At 37.0% G+C, this 24,331-nt stretch overlaps 1 protein-coding gene across 2 annotated transcripts in view; it reads right to left on the bottom strand.

Moving 5' to 3' along the window:
* LOC106880428 (organic cation transporter protein) overlaps positions 1-24,331 on the bottom strand; it is an 86,445-nt gene that overhangs the window by 37,510 nt on the left and 24,604 nt on the right. For both annotated transcript variants that reach the window (XM_089358617.1, XM_089358616.1), the window contains exons 2-3: positions 16,585-16,798; positions 7,347-7,450 (exon numbers count right to left, since the gene is read on the bottom strand). In XM_089358617.1, coding sequence (XP_089214743.1) covers positions 7,347-7,450; positions 16,585-16,798 — 318 coding nt within the window. The remainder of the gene's footprint in view (positions 1-7,346; positions 7,451-16,584; positions 16,799-24,331) is intronic.

Below are 24,331 nucleotides of genomic sequence, written 5' to 3'. Positions count from 1 at the left end.
GTGGGCGTTTTTTCAAAACACTGTCTGGTTTAAAAAGCCACATCAGACGCCATGAAAGGGCTAAGGTGTAGGTGCAGGAGGTGGTCAAACTCTGTTTAAGGAGTAGACAACCACCATATATATATATATATATATATATAGTCTGTCATACCGGCCATGACGAAGGGAAATAGCCCTGAAACTCGAGTCGCCTTTATATATATATATATATTTATATTTATATATTTGATCCTTTATATTGAACACTCAATATTTCATCTACATTCAATACTTTCTTTCATGGTGCCATCCATTTTTATTTTATTTTATTTTATATTGTATATTGTATATCATATTATATATTGTATATTCCATATTCTATACCCCACATTAGTTCTGCAGGAATATAAATAAAACATAAAAAACAGACAGTGTTGGAACTCTTTTAAGCAAAATAATATATTCCTCTATACACAATCATACAAAAAAAACCCACCTTTTTTGTATTTATTTTTACTCGCATATATATATATATATATATATATATATATATATATATATATATATATATATATATATATGTTAATTCTCTAAATGAAGTATTAACAGTAACTGCACGATAAAGTGTAGTATATTGCCACTTAAGTGTGGCTGACCCCTAGGGGTGGATGTTACTGTTGCTTTTAGCCCCAGGAGGACATCTCCTCCAGCTGGCTTATCGACACACGACTGTGTCCTGTTTGCCAAGGGAGTTATCCCTCTCACCTCGACCAGCAGCACGAAAGTATCCGGATTTCAGGGTTATTTCCCTTCGTCGGCGTTCGACAGCTGATGACCTTGGTGAGAGAGAAAAAACCTGGCAAACCTTATATCTTCTTTTCCAGTGACATTCTTCACTGATATTGAAAAGGTGAAAACAAGCAATGTTAATTCTCTAAATGAAGTATTAACAGTAACTGCACGATAAAGTGTAGTATATTGCCACTTAAGTGTGGCTGACCCCTAGGGGTGGATGTTACTGTTGCTTTTAGCCCCAGGAGGACATCTCCTCCAGCTGGCTTATCGACACACGACTGTGTCCTGTTTGCCAAGGGAGTTATCCCTCTCACCTCGACCAGCAGCACGAACGTATCCGGATTTCAGGGTTATTTCCCTTCGTCGGCGTTCGACAGCTGATGACCTTGGTGAGAGAGAAAAAACCTGGCAAACCTTATATCTTCTTTTCCAGTGACATTCTTCACTGATATTGAAAATGTGAAAACAAGCAATGTTAATTCTCTAAATGAAGTATTAACAGTAACTGCACGATAAAGTGTAGTATATTGCCACTTAAGTGTGGCTGACCCCTAGGGGTGGATGTTACTGTTGCTTTTAGCCCCAGGAGGACATCTCCTCCAGCTGGCTTATCGACACACGACTGTGTCCTGTTTGCCAAGGGAGTTATCCCTCTCACCTCGACCAGCAGCACGAACGTATCCGGATTTCAGGGTTATTTCCCTTCGTCGGCGTTCGACAGCTGATGACCTTGGTGAGAGAGAAAAAACCTGGCAAACCTTATATCTTCTTTTCCAGTGACATTCTTCACTGATATTGAAAAGGTGAAAACAAGCAATGTTAATTCTCTAAATGAAGTATTAACAGTAACTGCACGATAAAGTGTAGTATATTGCCACTTAAGTGTGGCTGACCCCTAGGGGTGGATGTTACTGTTGCTTTTAGCCCCAGGAGGACATCTCCTCCAGCTGGCTTATCGACACACGACTGTGTCCTGTTTGCCAAGGGAGTTATCCCTCTCACCTCGACCAGCAGCACGAACGTATCCGGATTTCAGGGTTATTTCCCTTCGTCGGCGTTCGACAGCTGATGACCTTGGTGAGAGGGAAAAAACCTGGCAAACCTTATATCTTCTTTTCCAGTGACATTCTTCACTGATATTGAAAATGTGAAAACAAGCAATGTTAATTCTCTAAATGAAGTATTAACAGTAACTGCACGATAAAGTGTAGTATATTGCCACTTAAGTGTGGCTGACCCCTAGGGGTGGATGTTACTGTTGCTTTTAGCCCCAGGAGGACATCTCCTCCAGCTGGCTTATCGACACACGACTGTGTCCTGTTTGCCAAGGGAGTTATCCCTCTCACCTCGACCAGCAGCACGAACGTATCCGGATTTCAGGGTTATTTCCCTTCGTCGGCGTTCGACAGCTGATGACCTTGGTGAGAGAGAAAAAACCTGGCAAACCTTATATCTTCTTTTCCAGTGACATTCTTCACTGATATTGAAAAGGTGAAAACAAGCAATGTTAATTCTCTAAATGAAGTATTAACAGTAACTGCACGATAAAGTGTAGTATATTGCCACTTAAGTGTGGCTGACCCCTAGGGGTGGATGTTACTGTTGCTTTTAGCCCCAGGAGGACATCTCCTCCAGCTGGCTTATCGACACACGACTGTGTCCTGTTTGCCAAGGGAGTTATCCCTCTCACCTCGACCAGCAGCACGAACGTATCCGGATTTCAGGGTTATTTCCCTTCGTCGGCGTTCGACAGCTGATGACCTTGGTGAGAGAGAAAAAACCTGGCAAACCTTATATCTTCTTTTCCAGTGACATTCTTCACTGATATTGAAAAGGTGAAAACAAGCAATGTTAATGTCGATAAGCCAGCTGGAGGAGATGTCCTCCTGGGGCTAAAAGCAACAGTAACATCCACCCCTAGGGGTCAGCCACACTTAAGTGGCAATATACTACACTTTATCGTGCAGTTACTGTTAATACTTCATTTAGAGAATTAACATTGCTTGTTTTCACATTTTCAATATCAGTGAAGAATGTCACTGGAAAAGAAGATATAAGGTTTGCCAGGTTTTTTCTCTCTCACCAAGGTCATCAGCTGTCGAACGCCGACGAAGGGAAATAACCCTGAAATCCGGATACGTTCGTGCTGCTGGTCGAGGTGAGAGGGATAACTCCCTTGGCAAACAGGACACAGTCGTGTGTCGATAAGCCAGCTGGAGGAGATGTCCTCCTGGGGCTAAAAGCAACAGTAACATCCACCCCTAGGGGTCAGCCACACTTAAGTGGCAATATACTACACTTTATCGTGCAGTTACTGTTAATACTTCATTTAGAGAATTAACATTGCTTGTTTTCACCTTTTCAATATCAGTGAAGAATGTCACTGGAAAAGAAGATATAAGGTTTGCCAGGTTTTTTCTCTCTCACCAAGGTCATCAGCTGTCGAACGCCGACGAAGGGAAATAACCCTGAAATCCGGATACGTTCGTGCTGCTGGTCGAGGTGAGAGGGATAACTCCCTTGGCAAACAGGACACAGTCGTGTGTCGATAAGCCAGCTGGAGGAGATGTCCTCCTGGGGCTAAAAGCAACAGTAACATCCACCCCTAGGGGTCAGCCACACTTAAGTGGCAATATACTACACTTTATATATATATATATATATATATATACGATGGGCTTCTTTCAGTTTCCGTCTACCAAATCCACTCACAAGGCTTTGGTCAGCCTGAGGCTATAGTAGAAGTCACTTGCCCAAGGTGCAATGCAGTGGGACTGAAACTGGAACCATATGGTTGGGAAACAAACTTCTTACCACACAGTCACAACTAGGAGGGGAAGTCAAAAATTATCCACACTTTCATCATAACATATATCTATTATTGTCACATTGCCTTCGCATATGTGCTTATAGTTGGTACTATTGTAGTCACGTGATCGAAGTTTGAGCCTTATCATGGATTTTTCTTTCTGGCTTTACACTGTAAGTATGGCTGCTGCTCCACTAGCAGCGTGTATCAAAGAAGAACAAAGAGCAGTGATCCAATTTCTTTGGTCAGAAGGTGTGTCATGTACTGAAATTCATTGGAGGCTTTTAGCACAATTAGTTAATAGTTTCAACAGTCTGGGTGGCTGTGTGTAGGCATGCATTGTCATGCAACAACAAAACCTTCTTCAATAATATGTTTTGGCATTTGGTATGAATCGCTGGTTTCAGTTTGTTGATCAGCAAAGCACTGTATCTTGCACTGTTGATCAAACATCCCTTTTCCAGGTAGTCTTCCAGTTTAGGCCCTTTTGAGTTCCAAAAATGAGTTAGCATCACCTTTCCCACAGAAGACTGAGTTTTGAATTTTTTTGTTGCTAGCAAGCCAGGATATTTTCACTCCATACTCTGTCTTTTGGATTCTGCCTTATAATAATGGACCCATGTTTCATCTCCTGTGACTATTCTGCTCAAAACTTCTTCACCTTCATTGTTGTACCGATTGAGTAAATGTTGGTAGACCTCAAGACATTTGCGCTTGTGCTCTGCAGTAAGCTTTCTCATAGATGATTTGATAGGCAGAACCATGACTAATCTGCAGAGAATGAGCTATCTCATTGATGATAACTTGGCGGTTCACCATTACTATCTCTTGAGCTTACTGAATCTTCTCATCAGTGGTGGAGGTTGATGGGCATCCTGCTACCTCTTCGTGTGTCATTCTTGTCCAGTCACTTTTAGACTTCTTGATCCACTCATACACACTTCTGCATGGTACTGTACTGTCCCCGTATTCTGCTAGAAGCCTCCGATGAATTTCAGCACCTGACACACCATCCAAACAGAGAAATCAGATCATTGCTCTTTGTTCTTCTTTGGTGCACATTACTAGTGGAGTGGCCATGCTTACACCGTAAAGCCAGAAAGCAAAATGGCATGATCAGGCTCAAACTTCGATCACGTGACCACAATAGTACCAACTATAAACATGCATGCACAGTAGGCAGTGTGAAAATAATAAATATATGTTATGGCGAAAGTGCAGATAATTTTTGACTTCCCTTCGTATTTATGTGACTGGTAGTAAATTCTCCACTTCAGCCTATCTCACTGCTGCCCCTCTGTTTCCAATCTTCTAGGATTCCCCTCTAAGTGTTACCCATGCTTCATCTTCATCTGGCCTTCTGCTTGTTTTTTTAATTTCTTATTTATTTATTTTATCTTTGTTCCTTGAAATTACATTTATTCATTTTGGTATATCCACTTCTGTATTGCTTGTAATCCATGTATTGTTTGTTTGTTCTTGGTCCAATATTCTCTACAACTCTTGAAGTTGCCTCCAGCTGGGAAGCAATCTTATTGTTAAAGGCATGAAATTGTGTCATACCCTCTGGTCGATAACTGATGAGGAATTAGGGACATTTTGCGTCCGTTATTTGTTTGTCTGTGCATTTAACATATATATTTTAACTTGCCACTCTGTGTCTGTTTTTCATTTGTGCATTTACTATACAATTTTCCACTTATTAAGTAATGGAATGCTATGCACCCTAGTTTATATATATATATATATATATATATATATATATATATATATATATATATATATATAAATACAGTGTACATTTAAACACATAAGAGGCATCCATCATATGGATTCTTTGCACGCTAGAAAGAACAGTTAAATTCCATACCACTATTTAGGGATAAAACTTTGAAGAGAATGAAAAATAAAAACATTTACCATCGAACTCCTGGACCAATAGTCTCAGACTTATTTTAGCAAATAAAGTAATTTGCTAGGCGAAGTCTTCTTCAGCAGGTACATTTTAGATTACACATATATACACGAGGCAATCCAGTATCTGCCTCATGCTTACACATTATAATTTTTCAAATCAATGTTTTTATTTTTCATTCCCTTCGAAGTTTTATCTCTAAATAGTGGTATGGAATTTAACTGTTCTTTCTAGCGTGCAAGGAATCCATATGATGGATGCCTCTTATGTGTTTAAATGTACACTGTATTTATATGAATAATATATAGTCTATTGACTAAATTTTACACGCTAGGCCACTGGTAGTAGAAATTTCTAATATTTCTCATTGCCCTTGATAATATTATATATATATATATATATATATATATATATATATATATATATATATATATATATATATATATATATATATATATATATATATATATATATATATACATACATACATACATACATATGTAATGTGTTATAAACTAAATGAAGCAAGGTATTTTGTTTAGTACTTTATTGTTTCTGCTATCCATCTATCCTTGATTCTTTACTCAGGCACAGAACAAAGTTTATGGAACACATTAAGTCATACTTCCACCATTGAAATAATGGACTTAATTCAACGACATATTGAATTAACCATAGTATTTCATCAATGACGTTGGTGAATAAGTTAAGGAGAGAGGATACTGTCTTCTGTATGCAAAGTATTCATTGTTGTTGTCGTCATTGTCATTGTTAACATCATTATCATTGTCATCGTTGTCCCCCTCCCCATCCTCCTCCTCATCACCATCATCGTCGTTGTCGTCGTCGACGTCATCATCATCATCATAATTATCATCACTACCCCTAATCATCCCTATCATCATCACCATTGTTTTAATATCCAGCTTTCCATGCTAGCATGAGTTAGATGAAACTCACTGAGGCAATAAGAGCTGGATGCTCTTCCTGATGTTAACTTTCATCTGTTTCCAAGATGGGTAATAAAATTTTTTTCTCTAGTCTTTCAAACATCAAACAGTTCAACAGGTAGACATGCTTTCACAGCAGATTGTAGACAATGACATCATTTGAATGGACAGTGACCTTGGTTTTATGTAGCATGCAATCAACATCAAGACATGTAAGCAAGCAAGAAGCTAAGATTGAGTGGACCTTGAAGAAGATACTGGAAAGTATCCTATCAGGTTTTCTGCAATCTTTACTATATCTATTGCTATGAATAATTATCTTTCTAATATTGGAATAAAGTGCATGTGAAGAGCACAATTTATAAAATCATCCTCACAAGCGGGGATTGACTTATACTTTTTTTTTACGGCTGTTGGGAAGATGATTTCTCATTATTGTGGTAGGATTTGAACTTTGAATGTAAAGTGATATAAATGCCACAATGCGTTTATCAAGCACTCCACTTTTTGGCCATCCCAAAAGTTGTTTAACCCTTTTGCCTTTAAACAGGCCATATCTAGCCAAAATATTCTACCTGTTTTACATTCAAACTGGTTGGATCCAGTATATCACAATTACCCTACAATGTCATTCTAAAAATTAACAACACATCATCAAAATGTCAAGACTATGGGATAAATGCATGATTAATTCAAAGCTGTGTGAATAAATAAGCATTACATTTGACAGAATAATCTGAATGCTGAAGGGTTAATGAATAATAAAAAATGTTACCAACAAAAAAGCAAAAATAGCAATAACCAACAACAATAATAGAAACAATGAAAAAAGAAAAATGATAATAACAAAAATACACATATGAGTTTACATTGAAATATAATCTAAATTTGAACTTACTGATCTGAAAATGTGCCAAAAAACAAAGATCCAACAAAAACACCTGCCATGAGTAGCATGTTGATTGTTGAGATAAAGACTGTTCTGTGACACACAAGGTTTAGCTGCAACAAAGCAAATTTGGTGGAGTTTTATTAAGCTATACAAGTAAACTTTTGTAAATATTCTTGCTTGTTTCTACATGGAATTTGGTAACATCTAGAATTGGAAAAAAACCAGAGAGGTTTTGCAATAGTTACAAATAGAGGTAAAAAAATGTTTAGCTTATCAGCTCTGAGTATGGGGAGATAACTAGCTTTTGTGCCTAATTTCTATACAACAGTGGAGCGAAAAATGCAACTTTCGAAATCGGTAACTAAGAATCAATATTTTGTTGCGAATTAGGATTAAAAGAAAGAACTTTGTGGTTAAATATTTTTGCAGGCTCTGCAACACACTTGAACATTTTTAAAATTGCTATTTTTGGTTGAATTTTGGATTTAATGGATTATAAGTAGTAATGAATACATATTTCTACATAGTAGAATACAAAACAGTAAATATAATATACTTAAGAAGTTGCAAACTAAGTTTCAATACAATTGACTAATATCTTGGGGTTCCGCATTGACCATAAAGAGAACGGGAGTGTGAACTTCTCTCCAGTGCTGCTGCAGTGGTTGTTGTGTGTGGGCGTATGTCGTACATGTGTGAAGTTTACTGCTTTGTGCCTTGACTTTAGGCCATTGTATTGAAGTTTAGTTTTGTTTACATTTAGTGATGACTCATAAACCAATAATGCGTCATGATATTGAATGCCCAATATTTGGTACTCCATGTAATCTTACTGAGCAAGTTTTACCAACTTACAAGGATGTACTAAAATGTATTTTATTTGAATGAGAAAAAGAAACGAATGTAGTTAAGAAAGATCTTCGATTAAACAAATTGCCAAAATTGTAGCAGAAAAGATAATTCTTCTTTGGCAAAAGGCATCCATCCCTTGTGCTATGACTGAGTCAGTTAAAACGAAACTCTTAAAATTTTATCTAAAGTACCAAGCATTACTAAGATCTGTGAAAAACAGAAAAAAAATTGTGCCATCGTTGCAAACAAAGTGTTTAAAAACAATGTAGCAAAAGATTTATTTGTAAGTGCAACTCCTTTAAAAACTGAAGTTGTAGTAGAATCAAAAAAGTACTACAGAGAGAACAAGATTTTTTACAGGATCAACGGACAAATTGAAAAAGGACCATTGGCAGAATAGATCAAGCAGAATCTTAACAGAATGTTCAGAGGTTTATTAGAAAGAATTGGCCTTCTAAGTCAGCAAAGGATTCTGAATTGATAGCATTTTCATTAAATAGTGAATCACATAATTTCGAAATTTCAAGTGCCTCGCAGAGTTTGAAGTTATAAATTTTAGAGCTTGAGATTTTAACACTCTTGTTTTTAAAAAAATTTCACAAAAGCAAATCACTTCGTAATAATCAATGTAAAAATAAAATGAGGAACAGCAAATGTGTTATAAATTGATTTTTTGCTCATTATTCAAAATTTCAAGTGGGCTGTGGAGTCTAAAGATGTAAATTTACAAACTTCAGATTTTAATACAGTTGTTTTTAAAGGATTTCGCAAAAAAAAGTATATTCTTGAAAACATGTTTTGAAAATCGCTCCACCCTGTTCTATACCAAGAACTCATACAACAGCAACAAAAAAAAAGCAGTTGACCAAAACCTTCTAAACATGAGCACCTAAAATTTTAGAATATTAATTGGAGTTGGCAGTCTGTGAGTCTAATCACAATATTACATGGTCAATACTGTTAACTGATTCAGAATAATGTTCTTTTGTTTGAGAAACATCATTGTTACTTTACACTTGAAGTCTTCCATCTTTAGCTGACCCCAAATCATTCTCTGAATATATTTAATTAATCTTTTTATCTAATCTTCATAAGAATCTTCTACAGAGCTGCTTGTCAATTTTTCCACTTTCCAACATGAAAAAGCCATTGCTGTTTTACAAATCAGCCTCAACTTCACATCCAATACCTGAATCCACTCCTAAAAATGAGCCCTATAAAGTTCCAGCACCTAATCTCCACCTCTATTTGCCTCATACATTTCCACCAGCACTGCATACTTTCCCATCTTCTTTGTCTGCTTCCTCCTTTCTTGTTTCCCACAAAATAGTCAATTCCATAAGGATCATGTGACATACTAGCACAAGAACCTGATCAACTCTAAAGGTCATGTCTACCTCTTGTGCTGATATCATCTTCTTTTCTTTTTTTGTCTACTAACACCTCCCAGTTATCTGCCATTGCTATCACCCAATAAAATACCAAGGAAGTGTACACTCTTTCTGCCTTGTTCTTCCTTCACAAATTTGATGCCTTTCTCTTACTGTGCTCTCTTATCCTTCTTCATTTCCACTCTCTTGTGAATAACTTCTGTCAGCTGCCTTAGCATTTGATTGTATCTCCAAGTATAAGCTCAGAGAAGAGTCACACTTCAAGATAACATGTGCTTTGGCCACCGCCTTGATTCCTTGCACAATTCATTTTGATTAATTCTGCATCTCTTCTATTTATTAGAGACAGCTGCATAACATGTGTGGAACCAAATATATAGGAAACTAAATCAAATCTAGTATATTTATTGTTACTTAGTTTGGCAGTCTGATGGAGATAATAAACAAAGACGGTTGCAGAGGATTTGAGCTCTGAATTAGATATCACAAGTTACTCAAGCTAGTAATCTCTAGTTGGTTTCTTGATCTGAAAGATATAGAGCTAAACTTTTACCCAAATCACACTTTACTACTCCCCCCCCCTCTGTCTCTGTCTCTGTCTCTCTGTCTCTCTCTCTCTCTCTCTCTCTCTCTCTCTCTCTCTCTCTCTTTCGTTCTTTCTTTCTTTCTAAGACAAAGGATACATTGGATCATGTAACCCTGGGCACACTATCACTGAAAATTTTAAAAAATGGATGGTCACAGCAGAAATGCTTTTGATCATAGGCCTGCTGGATCTTGGCTGACCTGGCATCAAACAACCTGTCAATCATACATCATAGTTTACATATAAGTTACCTGGCCTGTTAGGTAAACATACTGTACAAACAAATATTTATTGTTAATCAGTAATGATTGAAAATATTTTTGTATCTGAAATCACATTTAAGAGCAATTTCGAAGGGAAATTTCGAATGAAGCTGCACTTACGCAGTGAATTTGAAAAATTATAATATATAATGAAGAGACACGTGTTATTTGTCTCTAAATTATATGTTAATGTTATGGCGTGGTCCCTGATGAGAGTTTCGCCTAGCAAATTATTTTATTTGCTAAATAAAATTCGAAACCTAGTATGATCATAAAAAAATAACAAGGTAAAAGTTTTTATTTTTCATTCCCTTCGAAATTGCGCTTAGAGTTCTGGATAAACCAATATCCACAAAGAATAAGAATTCAGAAGAGATTCCCAAAAGAATTTATACATGAAGGATTACAGTTAGTACTGGAAAACAACTACTTCTTTGACAACTAAGACAGCCATGAGGATGAAAATCACACTAACGTTTGTGACTCTAGTAATGGAGTACTTTGAAGGAAAAGGATATGCTCTGTCCAGAACTACTGTTGATCATCAGTTCCAAACCTAAGATTTTTGGATGACTGCTTCATATTTTGGAATAAAAGTAAGGAGGACCATACAAGATTCCTTAAATTAATAAGCAGCATTCATGAATTGATCCAATTCCCTATGGAAATGAATGAAAAGGAACTCTTTTTTTCTGAACATTCTAATAATTAAGGAAAATGTAGTAATTTATCAAACACTGACCTGACTTTCCTGGCGAACATTAGTTCAGCTGGCGACATACCTGAAGTGGTGCTGGGGTTAGGTGTTAAGAATTGTGTCAATGCAGTATCAGCTAGTAGCTCATTCCTAGATTTTTTCAGTGCCCTCATAAACATGTCTACAGAATGTTCCGCCATCTCGGATAGTATGGCGGAGTAGTTTTATGCTCTATTGAATGCATTTTGCAAAAGTTTTTAATTTTCTTCAACGTGAACTGTGTTCCATTATCAGACACTATAGTGTCTAGGACACCATATCATGCAAAAGTTCATCCAGAAATTCCATTGATACTTTGGAGGTTGGCTCCCTACATTTACATATTTCTGGTCATTTCATGTAACTATCCACAGCTAATAGATAATACCCTCCATTTAACAGTCCTGCAAAGTCTGTGTGTAATCTGGTCCAAGGCTGAATTTTTATAGGTGATGCTTTTGCTGTCAGGGCACAACCCCTGCAGGCTTTCAGCAATTTTTCAATATCCTGATCCATATTTGGCCAGCAGACGTAGCTCCTCATCAGTGCTTCATTCTCATGATTCCTGGATGTGCCATGTGGAATTCTTTTAGTATACGATTTTGCAAGGAAACAGGTATTACAATGCTCTGAGCGTACATAAGTATGTTGTCACATATCGAATACCATTTTGAAACCGCATTACGCTCAGCTACATGAGTTATTGTATTTGTTTGACTTCACTATTTTTTTCATTTTTATTATGAACACATCCTTCTCTGCTTTAATTTTTATTTCCTCTAAAGTGACAGGTAGTTCACGTACTATGTTGCAGAGTATATTTTTTTAATTTCGATTTTAGTTTTTAATGTCCCTATTACTGTGTCCTCATTATATTTAGGTATCAATCTTGACAGTCCACCCACATGTCCCAGTTTTTTCAATGGTAGAAATTCCATCTTAAAGTCATAATTTAGCAGGATTGTCCCCCAGCACTGCAATTGATAGGCTGTATGTGTGGGGATACCATTTTTCGATCCGTAAATTGTCAACAATGGGCAGTGATCTGTCTGCAGACTGAATTTCCTTCCATGTATGAATTTGTAAAATTTTTTCATCGCAAAAATCATGGCTAATTTCTCCTTCTCAATTTAGCTGTAGTTTTTTTCAGCTACCAACAATGAACATAAAGCATGAGTGATGAGTTGTAGTCTATCATTTCCATACTTCTACAAAATTACAGCTCTTATACCACCTTCACTAGCATCTGATGCTACTAATATTTTAAAATTTGGATCAAAGTGCGATAATGACAGTTCCAATGTTAAAACTTTAAAAATTTCTTCGAACACATTTTGGCACCTGTCCGACCAATACTATTTAACGTCTTTTTTCAATAGGTTGTTTAAGGATGCTCTTAGCTCATGCATATTCGGTATATATGTTTGGTAATAGTTTGGGAATCCCGAGAATGCTTGTAATGTTGTAATATTTTTCAGGGGAGGTATATTTTTTATTGCAGTCGATCTTGAAGAATCTGGCCTGTGACCATCTTTATTGATAACTTGCCCTAGATACTTTATTTCTGGCATGAAAAATTTGCATTTTTCCTTTCTAGGTTTAATTCCATACTCCTTTATTCTTTCAAAGACCTTTTTAACATGTCCCTCATTCTGGCCTTGAGATTCACATTTTATGAATATGTCATCCAAGTAAGCTATAGTGAAATCTGTATCTGCAAGCATAGTGTCCATCACCTGTTGGAAAATACTAGGTGCCACCTTTATCCAAAAAGGAAGTCGATTGAATTTATATAAATCTTTATGGGTGTTTATCATTAATAATTTCAAACATTCCTCCTCAACTTGTAACTGTAAATACATCTCCAGCAAGTCCAGCTTTGAAAAAAATTTTCCTCTATTGAGTTTCGCAAAAATTTCCTCCAGACTTGTTAATGGGTAACTGTATGTCATCAAACATTCATTCAAGCCTGTTGAAGAGTCAGTGCATACTCATATTTATTTTTTTTTCTTTACATAAACAGCTAGTGATGCCCATTCTGAATAATCTATTTTTTTCTATAACTCCAAGCTTTTCAAGTCTATCCAATTCCTAATTGACTTGATTCAACATCACAAAAGGTACAGCTCACTTTGATTTAAATACCAGTAGAGTGTTTTCTTTTACTTGAAATCTTACTTTTGTCTTCTCCAGAAAAACATCAGGAAAAATCTTTTTTAATTTCTTTTTTTAAATCCTCCGACATGATATTTCAATTGGCATAAGAACTATTCACATTACAAAAAATATTTATGGAGAAGTCCCATAAATTAAGTAGTTCCATCCAGTCTGAGCCAAATAAGTTCGTCGTATTTTTTGATACAAAAACTTTGGCTTTCAAAGTTTTTCTGCGAAATGTCACCTCACTTATCAATTCACCCCAAAATCACAATTGTTTCCCCGAAATACCTCGCACAATTTTCGAAGTTTCTTTCAGTGTAGGCTTTCCTATTTGTCTCCATGTATTATCATTAATTATCGTGATATCACCACCTGTGTCCAACTGTAGTCTCGTATTCACATTATTTTCATTTATGGAGACAAATTTTATTTTTTGTGCCTCGCTTTGTGTTGACAATACTTTTTTTCTCGAATTTTTTCTTTCAACCTTGTTCAATTTTCAATTTTGTTCAATTTTTTGTTTCACCCAACAATGTGAATTCTTATGTCTGTTTTTTTCCACATTTCAAACATTTTAGATTTTTAAAAGGACAGTTTCTTTTAAAATCTATTTCTCCACACCTATAGCATTGTTTGGGTCTTGACTGTTGTTTTTTTTATCTATTACAAGTCGACACATATGTATATTTGAATAATCATTTTCAATTTTTCCTGCATCCTGTCATAAGTTTGTAATCCTTTGGCATTCTTCAGCCACTGCCTGTAGAGTTAGTTTTCGAATCTTGTTCTAGTTTTGTCAATATCCGAGCCCGTATCTCTGCATCTTTGCTTGCAGTTAATCCTTGTACAAAGATTAGACATTTTAACATGTCTGGTGTTAATTCGTTTACTTAAAAATTCTTCACATTTTCTATTGGAATTATTGTTGCAGTCCAAAAACACTTCAGGTTCATTTTCGGTAGACGGGGTTGAAGAATTTACTTGTAATCCAGAAGAAGAGATTACATTTTCTGCATACTTCAGAAGGTATGAAGGAATCTTCAAAGAAGAATGTAGAAACTGAATGGACGAAAGGAAGGTACAACTTCTTTTAAGGAAATTATCACCCGCAGAACATGAAAAGTATTGTAATTACATCCTGCCGAGAAAAAACAACCAAAATTTGTTTCCTTGAAACAAATCTTGGATGGTTTTAGTTGAAGAGAGACCATAACGTTTCCTTAAGAGACCATAACGTTTCCTTGAAACAAATCTTGGATGGTTTTCTCGGCAGGATGTAATTACAATACTTTTCATGTTCTGCGGGTGATAATTTCCTTGAAAGAAGTCGCACCTTCTTTTCGTTCATCCAGTTTCTACATTCTTCTTTGAAGATTCCTTCATACCTTCTGAAGTATGCAGAAAATATAATCCCTTCTTCTGGATTATAAGTAAATTCTTCAGCCCCATCTGCTGAAAATGAACCTGAAGTGTTTTTGGACTGCAACAATAATTCCAACAACTATTGATTTTGCTGTTGTTGTTGTTGCTGTTGTACCTGTTGTTGCTGTTTCTGTTGTTCTTGTTGCTGTTGTAGTTGTCGTTGCAACTGTTGCTGCTGTTCTTGTTATTGTAGTTGCCATTGCAACTGTACCACAGAAGCTAATATGTGTTCCATGCTAAGAACGTCCACAGTGAGCTTCGAATGCCTTGTCACCACTCTTATATCCTTGAGTTTGGTTATAAACTACACTGTAACACTACAAAAACTAAATCAGTGACAAGCATGTAACAAACTTATATCTCTTCTCAACGACTTTGACTGCCTTCACAAATGCGACTGCACACACCACACTGTACCTTACACTGCCAGTACGCACACGCATTTATAAGGTTTAGGACAGCTTATTTGCTATCCCACAGGGGTGTCAGGATTTCACCACAACAAGAATAGAATAAAGAAACACAAAATTAAAATGTATTTTTTATTAAAATTCCTTTCAGTGTTGACTTTGCTCTTTCTTCTGTTATAGAGTGGAGACTGTTGTAGAGGGTTAGTTCTGTAGACCTGTGCAACATTAAAGTCTTAGTTGAAGAGAGACATAGAGTTACATAGAGTTACATGAAACAAGAAAACACTAATTTTCTTGTGCTGGTTCAAAGAAACGATATGTTAGAGTAATTTTCCCTGATTCTTTCCAGAATTAGAAGAGGATTGAATCCAGCACTGCAGGCTAACAAGGCACTTATCAGTTACATTATTTGACTTTGTTTACAGTGGCAATTTGGCCCTATCCTACAGTACCTATTCACTACTAGGTGCAAATTAAATGTCTTGGAAATGAATGAAATGCAGTATGAATTCTTATTTGGTCATGTTGTATTGTATTAACTTGTAGTAGTACTAACATTCAAAACTACATCAACCCATTAACAAATGATGGACATGACATATCAGGTGATCTTGGTCTATCTTTTAGCCAGTTGTTGTTCTGGTGTATTTGTGTGGTAGTAAAACTAATGGAAAATTCCATGTAGTTCTATGCCAAATCATGGTTATAAATTGAGATGCATAAGAAATACAAAGGAGAGGAGTTAGATGAGCCAGGAGACATGTAGAGGTTATCTTAGTGTACCAGCAGCCAAGCCATTTCGACCTTATGTTAAAAGAACACTTCACCAAGCATGAAGACTTTCATTTTCTCCTCTCACCAAACAATCATTCACACAAAATAACTACTGGTATTAAGAATAACAACATCTGGTAAGTAACCTTTGTAATGCCAATATGGAAATAAATATGATTCATTAAAACTGAATATTATGGTTGGTTTTATGTGGCAAATGACACACAGCTCGAACAAATTTCCAGCTTCCAGCTAACCAAGCCACAAACTTAAGTATCCATGATTTCAATAGAGCAATGATAACTGCATTTAATTCTTAAAATATCATATGATGTTTATCCTATTGACAAAAATACTTTATTGCCAGAGAAAAAAATGGTAATTTTTAACATGGGTACAAGGCCAGAAAATTGACAAGGAAGTAGTTAGTTGATGAAATCACCCCCAGTACATGAATGGTACTTTATTCTATAAACCTTGAAAGAATGAAATGACAATGTTGTCCTTGACAGGATTTGAAATCAGAATGTAGAAAGTTAGATCAAATTCCAGCTTTAATGATTCTACTCTTCAAACATTTTCTGGAAGCAACAGCATGAAACTATTCAATATTTTTATGAAAGCTTTCAAAAGAAAGAAGTCATACTTACATCAGAAGCAGCTGTTGATGGAACACTTGATTTATCATAGACCCATGCATGACAGTTGACCTCTTTAGAGGTATTCCAATCATTAAAATCTGAATAGTTAAATTGATAAACCTTACATTTTCTATTGTCACTGGGCAAGGAATGGTTTATATACCAAGCATGAGTGTCACTCTGCACTTTGTAAGTATCATTTTCCCAGCCTGGAATAGCACACCTGTCATGAAAAAAAAAAGTTACACTATTATATTTTGGTTGATAATTATAGTTTCTTTGCTAAATAAAATTATTTTATTAAGTTAATATCTACATTAAGTGAAGCTTATGAGTACATCTTTGTAAAAGAGTTCAAGAAAAAAAATATGAAAGCAATCACTGCATTACTTATATATTCAAAATAGTATTGTAATGGTGAAGTAGAATGACCCCACTCAACTTTGCTTGATCTTTTAGTGAATAGGCACTAAAATAACATCTAAATTTTTATAACAGCAGTAGTATATCATCATCATCATCATCATCATCGTTTAACGTCCGCTTTCCATGCTAGCATGAGTTGGACGATTTGACTGAGGACTGGTGAAACCAGATGGCTACACCAGGCTCAATCTGATTTGGCAGAGTTTCTACAGCTGGATGCCCTTCCTAACGCCAACCACTCAGAGAGTGTAGTGGGTGCTTTTACGTGCCATCGGCACGAAGGCCAGTCAGGTGGTACTGGCAACGGCCACACTCAAAATGGTGTATTAATGCAATAATAGACAACGTTCAGAAGGCTTAATAGAATATACTAATTTATTAAAAGAGGAAATTATGATAACATTAAATCGAGGTTTGCTTGACAGCATACAGGGCATAACAGTGTCCTAAGTGAACAAAAGAAAAGTTTGAGCTACTTGTTATAGGGTCACAAATCTAGAAGAACGTGTATGCAGCATAAATAACATGTAACACTTACTGTTACTGTATATTGTAAGATGTGAACAGGATAAATGTTCGAACAGTCCATAAATAGTTATTTAGTTCTAGAATGCTTCTTCCTTTGATATTGTTTACATGGTGGAATTGAGCTCTGACAGTGATATGACAAATTATGTCTAACTTTCTTGGAGGTTTGGCTGGGACTGATTAAAATTTTCCTGTGACTTTATAACAGGTGGCAGTGTGTATCTATGTGTGAGGTAAAGTGGTTGGCCACACTAACCAAACCATGCATAGACAGACAACAGTTCCGCCAAACGGAAATAGTGCTCCTAAACAACCTCTTGCTCAGACCAAAAGGGCAATCAACATAAAGGAGCAAATATTCTGGAAGGTAACACATAAATAGAAAAGGAAAAGAAGAAAATACAAAATGCTGAAAAAGAAGCACAGTAATACAGCAAGACAAAAATTAACACAGCAAAGCAAAATGAAAACATGCCCAAAAGGTAATTCCATGTGCTAAAGCTGGATGGTACTAAGTTGTCTGAATGCACCGCACACCTAGAATTTTCAAAAGCTCATGTAAGAGCTAGGATTCAAACTGCCTACCATGGTCAGTGGTCATCATAGTAGAAACGCTGTAACATGATATCCAACCCAATTCTGCTGTAATATCACACAAAGGGATGGCTTCCGGCCGACGTGTAAAGTGGTTGATGCACATAAGGTGATATGTAAAGCCTTGATTAACTGGCCACTAGATTGATATGGATGTTACTTAGATGAGTGTCCAGGGTGCTGAACATACTGAGAGGCACATGAATGTGCCTATGCACTTTAGCTTTTCAGCAGGAGAGACAAGAACATGACCAAGCAGTGATATCTCAGCTCATATTTGGCCAGAAGAATCTAGCTGAAATGAGTTTCACTGTGGCTGAAGCTCCAGGATGTGAGAGACTATGCAGAGTCTGGAAAACAATTCAACAGTGAGTCTCTGGAACAAGAAGACATGGTATATCCATCGAGATGTCACATAATATTTGCATGAGAGAAGTAGGCACAGGCAAGTACTTAAATTTACACGTTGCAAATTCTGGTTAAGCAAGATTGATTGACTCTAGGGGAGGCTGATCCACAGAAAGAAGATGGAAGTTGATATCTGAAGGTGACAAAGAATTTACATGGAGGCAAGAGAGAATATCTGCCACTGCATTCTGTGCACCAGAGATATGATGAATATCATTGGTAAACTGTGAAACAAAATTTAGGTCACGAGTTTTGTAAGGTGAATATCTGTTGGGCTTCAAATGAAGCGCAAAAGTAAGCGGACGATGATCGGTATAGATTATAAATTGGCAACTTTCAAGTGCGTGTTGAAAGTGTTTAACTGCCAGGTACATAGCCAGAAGTTCATGGCTGGACATGCTTAAACTGTCTAAAGAAGATAGCAAGAGGTTGTACTTGCTGCTGGTGATGTTGCTTCAAAACTGCACCAACAGCTGTGTCTGATGCATCCACGACCAGTGAAAGCTGGGCATCAGACACAGGATATTTGAGAAGAGAAGCACTAACCAATGCCTGTTAGACTTTGGTAAATGCCTCAAGATGAACCAGATCAAGAGAAATAGGTTCGTCTTTCTTTTTTCTATTTTGTAAAAGATCAGACAGAGGGGACAGGAAGTTTGCACAATGTGGAATAAAATGGTGATAATAATTAAGAAGACCAAGGAACTGTCAAGGCTGTCACAAAAAAGTAGGTGAGGGAATATCCTGAAGAGCATTCACTTTATCTGGAAGTGGTGCTGTTCCATCAGCGCTGATGATGTGGCCCAAAAAGATAAGTGAAAACAACACACCAAAAACACACTTTGCAAGGTTAATGTGAACTTGGTACTGCCTAAACCACTCAAAAAGTAGGTGAGTGCTATGTTCTTCCAGCGAAGCACTTGCAACCAGAATATCATTGATATAGGAGTATACGAAGTCAAAATCGTGAACGACCTCATCCATGAAATGCTGGAAGGTACTTGCAGCATTTCGTAACCCAAACAGCATAGTTAAAAATTCAAATGCCCCAAGCAGGATTCACCAGTATTTGACGTCCAATTTCGAAAAGATGGTACATCAGTGGAGAGAAGAAGCAAAATCTTGGATGTGAGCGATCTGGCACAGTGATTGAATTCAAGCACCTGAAGTCTCCTGTCAGATGCCAACTCCAGAGCGTTTCATGACCATATGTAATGGAGATGTCTATGGACTAGAAAAAGGGCGAATGATCCCCAATTACAACATATGATTGAATTCTGCCTTGACCACTTTCAATTTCTCCTGAGAGAGATGAGGAGGGTGAGAAAAGACAGAAGCACTCTTGGTTTCAATAAAATGTTTGATAGAGTGAGTAGGAGTACTCACTACAAAATTCAAATTGGTTAATTCTGGAAAGGAATGTAAAAGGTATGGGTCATCAGAAGCAGCGAAAAAGAAAATTGGACTGATTGCTGGATTCAATAGTTTATGACCAGAAACAAAAAGATCCATGTTCACATCCAATAAACAATGTGCATGCATATCCTCGAGAAGATTGTAGTGATGTAAGAAATCAATGCCCAGGATAGGATATGGCAAATCTGCAACGATGAAAACCCAGGTAAAATCTCTATGCAAATTCAGGTCCAAAAGCAAGAGATTTGGCCATAAGTAGGAATATGAGAATGATTGAGAGCTTGCAAAGAAATTGGTGAAAGTGGGGGTTTATCCTTAAGAAGCTTCAAGGGCCAAATACTAAAAGTCACCTCAGTATCAATCAGACAGCGTACATATGAAGACGAATCCATAACAAAGAATGCACAATTATGAGTGTGCGCTGGTGGGGTAGGTGACCTGCTCAGTTCTCCAGTGAAGAATTTCTCTGCTTAGAAAAAGAACAAGGCTGTTTACTCTGGTGTGTGGAAGTACCAAAATGTTTGTGATACTAATAAAACGATGATGAATATGAAGGATATTGGCGACGTGGCAAAAAAGAATGATTTCATGGCTGACATCGAGGAGACTGAGTGCATGAGACACATAAGAGTTGCACTTCTCTAGTAAAATCCAATATTGCCTTTAATGTAGCAGCCGCAGTGGGCTGATCCGACGACAATTAAGCAACTTGCCAAAAGAAAGAAGAATAGTTTGCTGTTGGTCCTAACGAAGTAGATGTGGCAGGGTTACCAGTATAATCCATGATTTTGTCTGCAGAAAAAGCTAGTTAATCTGCTGAACTGGTTTCCATCATAGGTGCCAAAATGGCCTGAATATTAGGTGGCAGCCTGGAGAAAAAGAGTTGTTTGATCATTACACTATCTGCCAGCACGTTTTTCAGCCAGTTCCTTCATTCATCATAATAGCTGTGAAAGCATATGATCACCAAGGAGTTCATCATTCACTAATATGCGAAATTTTTACTCTGCCAATAAAGATGCCAATAAAGAAGTCCGTCATAAGATCTTTGTTTTAATACTGTAATAAGTGACATCTGCTGGCAGATCGGTAATGAGATCCTTAATTGTCAATGTTAAAGAAGCTGGTTTAACAGTGAGTAATATGTGAAGCTGTTGTGCCTCTGAGGATATGTTATTAGCCATGCACGAACATCACTGATAAAATTTGGCAATGAGTTGTTACCCATGATGGAAGGACAGTGAAAACTTCGATAAGAAAAGAATCAGAAATAGCAGCTAGGAACACTGGGTCTCTTGAAGAAGGCAAGGAAGAAATAATGACCTCCTACTTGAAAAATGAAAGGTTTTGTTTGCCTGGAGATGAATATACACCAAACTGGTGAGAAAAGAAGAATAAGTCTTTCATCAAAATGTTATAAAAATCACGAAGTCATCACACATGGAAAATCCAAGGCAGGCGAATTTAACAGGGAACCCATGGCATTTGGTGTATACATCCACTGTGCATGCTCAGAGCAGCAAATTCACAGGAAAAATCGAGGAAGATGAAGACAGGTGCCATGTTGGACTAAGCTCCAAGCTGTATTCACTGGCATAAAACATTGGCAGTCGACATTGTGGGAGAAAAATACTTCAGAAGGAGATTATTTCAAAGAATATGTATTTCCCTGGAAGAAGGATGCATACTCTGTTAGGTACAAGTTTGAGATGAAGAAGATGAATTCTAGAGTTTCACTTGAATCACCAATTTTTAGTGGAGATTTGAGTGAAGACTGCAGTTCTTTCAGTTCAGGGTTATCAATTTTTAGTGAATAGGCACTAAAATAACATCTGACTTTTCATAACAGTGGTAGTACAATACCTTGTAAAGCAATAATAGACAATGTTCAGAAGGCTTAATAGAACATAATTTATTATAAGAGGAAATGACAATAGCATTAAATCGAGGTTTGCTTGACAGCATACAGAGCATAACAGTGTCTTAAGTGAACAAAAGAAAAGTTTGAGCTACTTGTTATAGGGTCACGAATCCAGAAGAAGGTGTATGCAGCATAAATAACACGTAACACTTACTGTTACTGTATATTGCAAAATGTGAACAGGATAAATGCTCGAACAGTCCATAAATAGTCATTTAGTTCTAGAGTATTTCTTCCTTTGATATTGTCTACATGGTGGAGTTGAGCTCTGACAGCGACATGACAAATTACATCTGATTTTCTTGGAGGCTTGGCTGGGACTGATTAAAATTTTCCTGTGACTTTATAATAGGCAACAGTGTGTATCTATGTGAGAGGCAAAACGGTTGGCTAACCTAACCAAATCACACAGAGATGGATAACAGTTCTGCCAAAGGGAAATAGTTCTCCTACAATCAAAACTTCACTTAAAACTATAGTAATTTCACAAACCAACTGCCACTGATAATGCCACATTATATCTATCTAGAACAGATTCTTCCATTTTACCTTGTGTATCCCAGTTTTAGAATAAGTGCACCACATCTTTGCATGTTATAAGAGGCAACTAAAAATCTTGGCAATAAGAAGGGCAACACTACTTCAGAAAAATCATTCAACTCATATCAGCACATGTTAATGAGAATGATTACCAGAGTCTCACATTCTGCTAGTCTTGTACAAATATTTTCCTACTCAGATTATTAGATCTACATTAGGGTTTCAGTTTGGCAGTATTTCATTATATAAGGCACATGCATGGCTGTGTGATTAAGAAGTCTGCTTCTCAACTACTTGGTTTTGTGTTCAGACCCAGGATGTGGTATCTTGGGCAAGTATTTTTTTAATTATAGCCTGGGCCCAGCTAAGTTTTGTGAGTAAATTTGGTAGATGGAAACTTAAAGAAGACAACCATGTGTGTGTGTGTGTGTGTGTGTGTGTGTGTGTGTGTGTGTGTGTGTGTGTGTGTATGTGTGTGTGTGTATGTGTGTGTGTGCGTGCGTGTGTGAGTGTATTTGTGTCATCTTGTCTTGTTATCATGAGATGGTTATATAGGACCATCACTATTATAGAAGCAGTGTTTTTTTTATTTTCAATCTGCCATGAAACATCCAGCCATAGGGAAATATTACCTTGCTTGAAAACAGGTAGGGGTTGGTGATAGGAAGTTCATCTGGCTGTTGAAAATCTGCATCAATGAATTCTGTCTTACCCATGCACAGAAGGAAAAGTGAATGTTAAAACTATGATGATGATGATGATGATGATGATGATGATGATGATATTTTTTACAGACATCAAAATAAAATTATTTTGTACTCTCTAACAGTATTTCTCATGTCTCCTTTGATGTTGTGCTCTTGATTGACAACTACTGGTTCAGTGAATAAGATGTTTTCTTTGCTAAAAAGTTAATAGCATGTATCATTTACTCGAGATGAAACAGTTAATCCCATCTACCTTAATAAAAGAGCAGACAGAAGCAAGGTGAGTTGTTAGTTATGAAACAATTAGTTATAATTTAGTGGTGTGTAGTTTATAGACTCAAGATTCTCTTCACTTACATAAGCATAAATGTTTAGGTATATTCATCTTAAAACATCTCCATTTATACAGGAATATATAAGTACACAGTAGATACATAGATGTCCAAATATATTGATTATTTCTTTTTTCAAGAGGGAAAAACAGTGCCTATGGCTTTTTAATTTTCTTGAGCTTCCAAGACTTCTGGGAGAGGGGAGAATGTCATCTTCAAACTGGAAACTTAACCTTAAAGATTGCAACAGAGTGAAATCTGCTATAGTTTACCAAGGACCATCTGCCAATCTCTTAAACAGGAAAGAAAAAATATGAAAAATACAGACAAATCTACTTCAAAGTGCACCTCATCATCTTATACAAGGAAAACAAGGAAAAGATACTTAGGATAACACAATCCTAGATGTAATCTTAAGAAGGGAGTAGTCCAGGTTGAAATACCTTTAACTTGTGCGATGCGCTTTCCCACAGCTCGTCTCTCTGACTGAGCTGCAGTCGTGGATCAAGAAGAGGCCGAGGAAGGGCGAATGGCACCGCGAGTGTCACATTGCTCTGGAGCAACTCTGCCCGGGTTGACCTTGACAGCAGTCGTTTGACATAAGCCCACAAGTCAGAAATGGTTGAACACTGCACGGGTGCATGCAGAATGGTTTCGTCGCTCTGACCGCATTTCGGGCAGGTCGGCCTGGTGTTTCTCAAGCCATGCCTGCAGAGCTTATCCCGAACAGGTAGTGCTTCTCAATAGCACTGCCAGGCCAGGGATCTCTGGAAGTTGTCCATCATAGGTCCCGGCCCGAAAGTCGTCTTGAACAGGCGGGTCAGGTATTCCTTGTCGATGCCCAGGTTCGCCCCGAGATCGTCATTGTACCTCCCCTCCACTAA

The sequence above is a fragment of the Octopus bimaculoides genome, chromosome 10 (assembly GCF_046866305.1).
Source record: "Octopus bimaculoides isolate indiv1 chromosome 10, ASM4686630v1, whole genome shotgun sequence".
Classification (NCBI taxonomy): Eukaryota; Metazoa; Mollusca; class Cephalopoda; order Octopoda; family Octopodidae; genus Octopus; species Octopus bimaculoides.
Note: the sequence above shows the minus strand (reverse complement) of the source record. Positions and strands in the feature narration are given on the sequence as shown.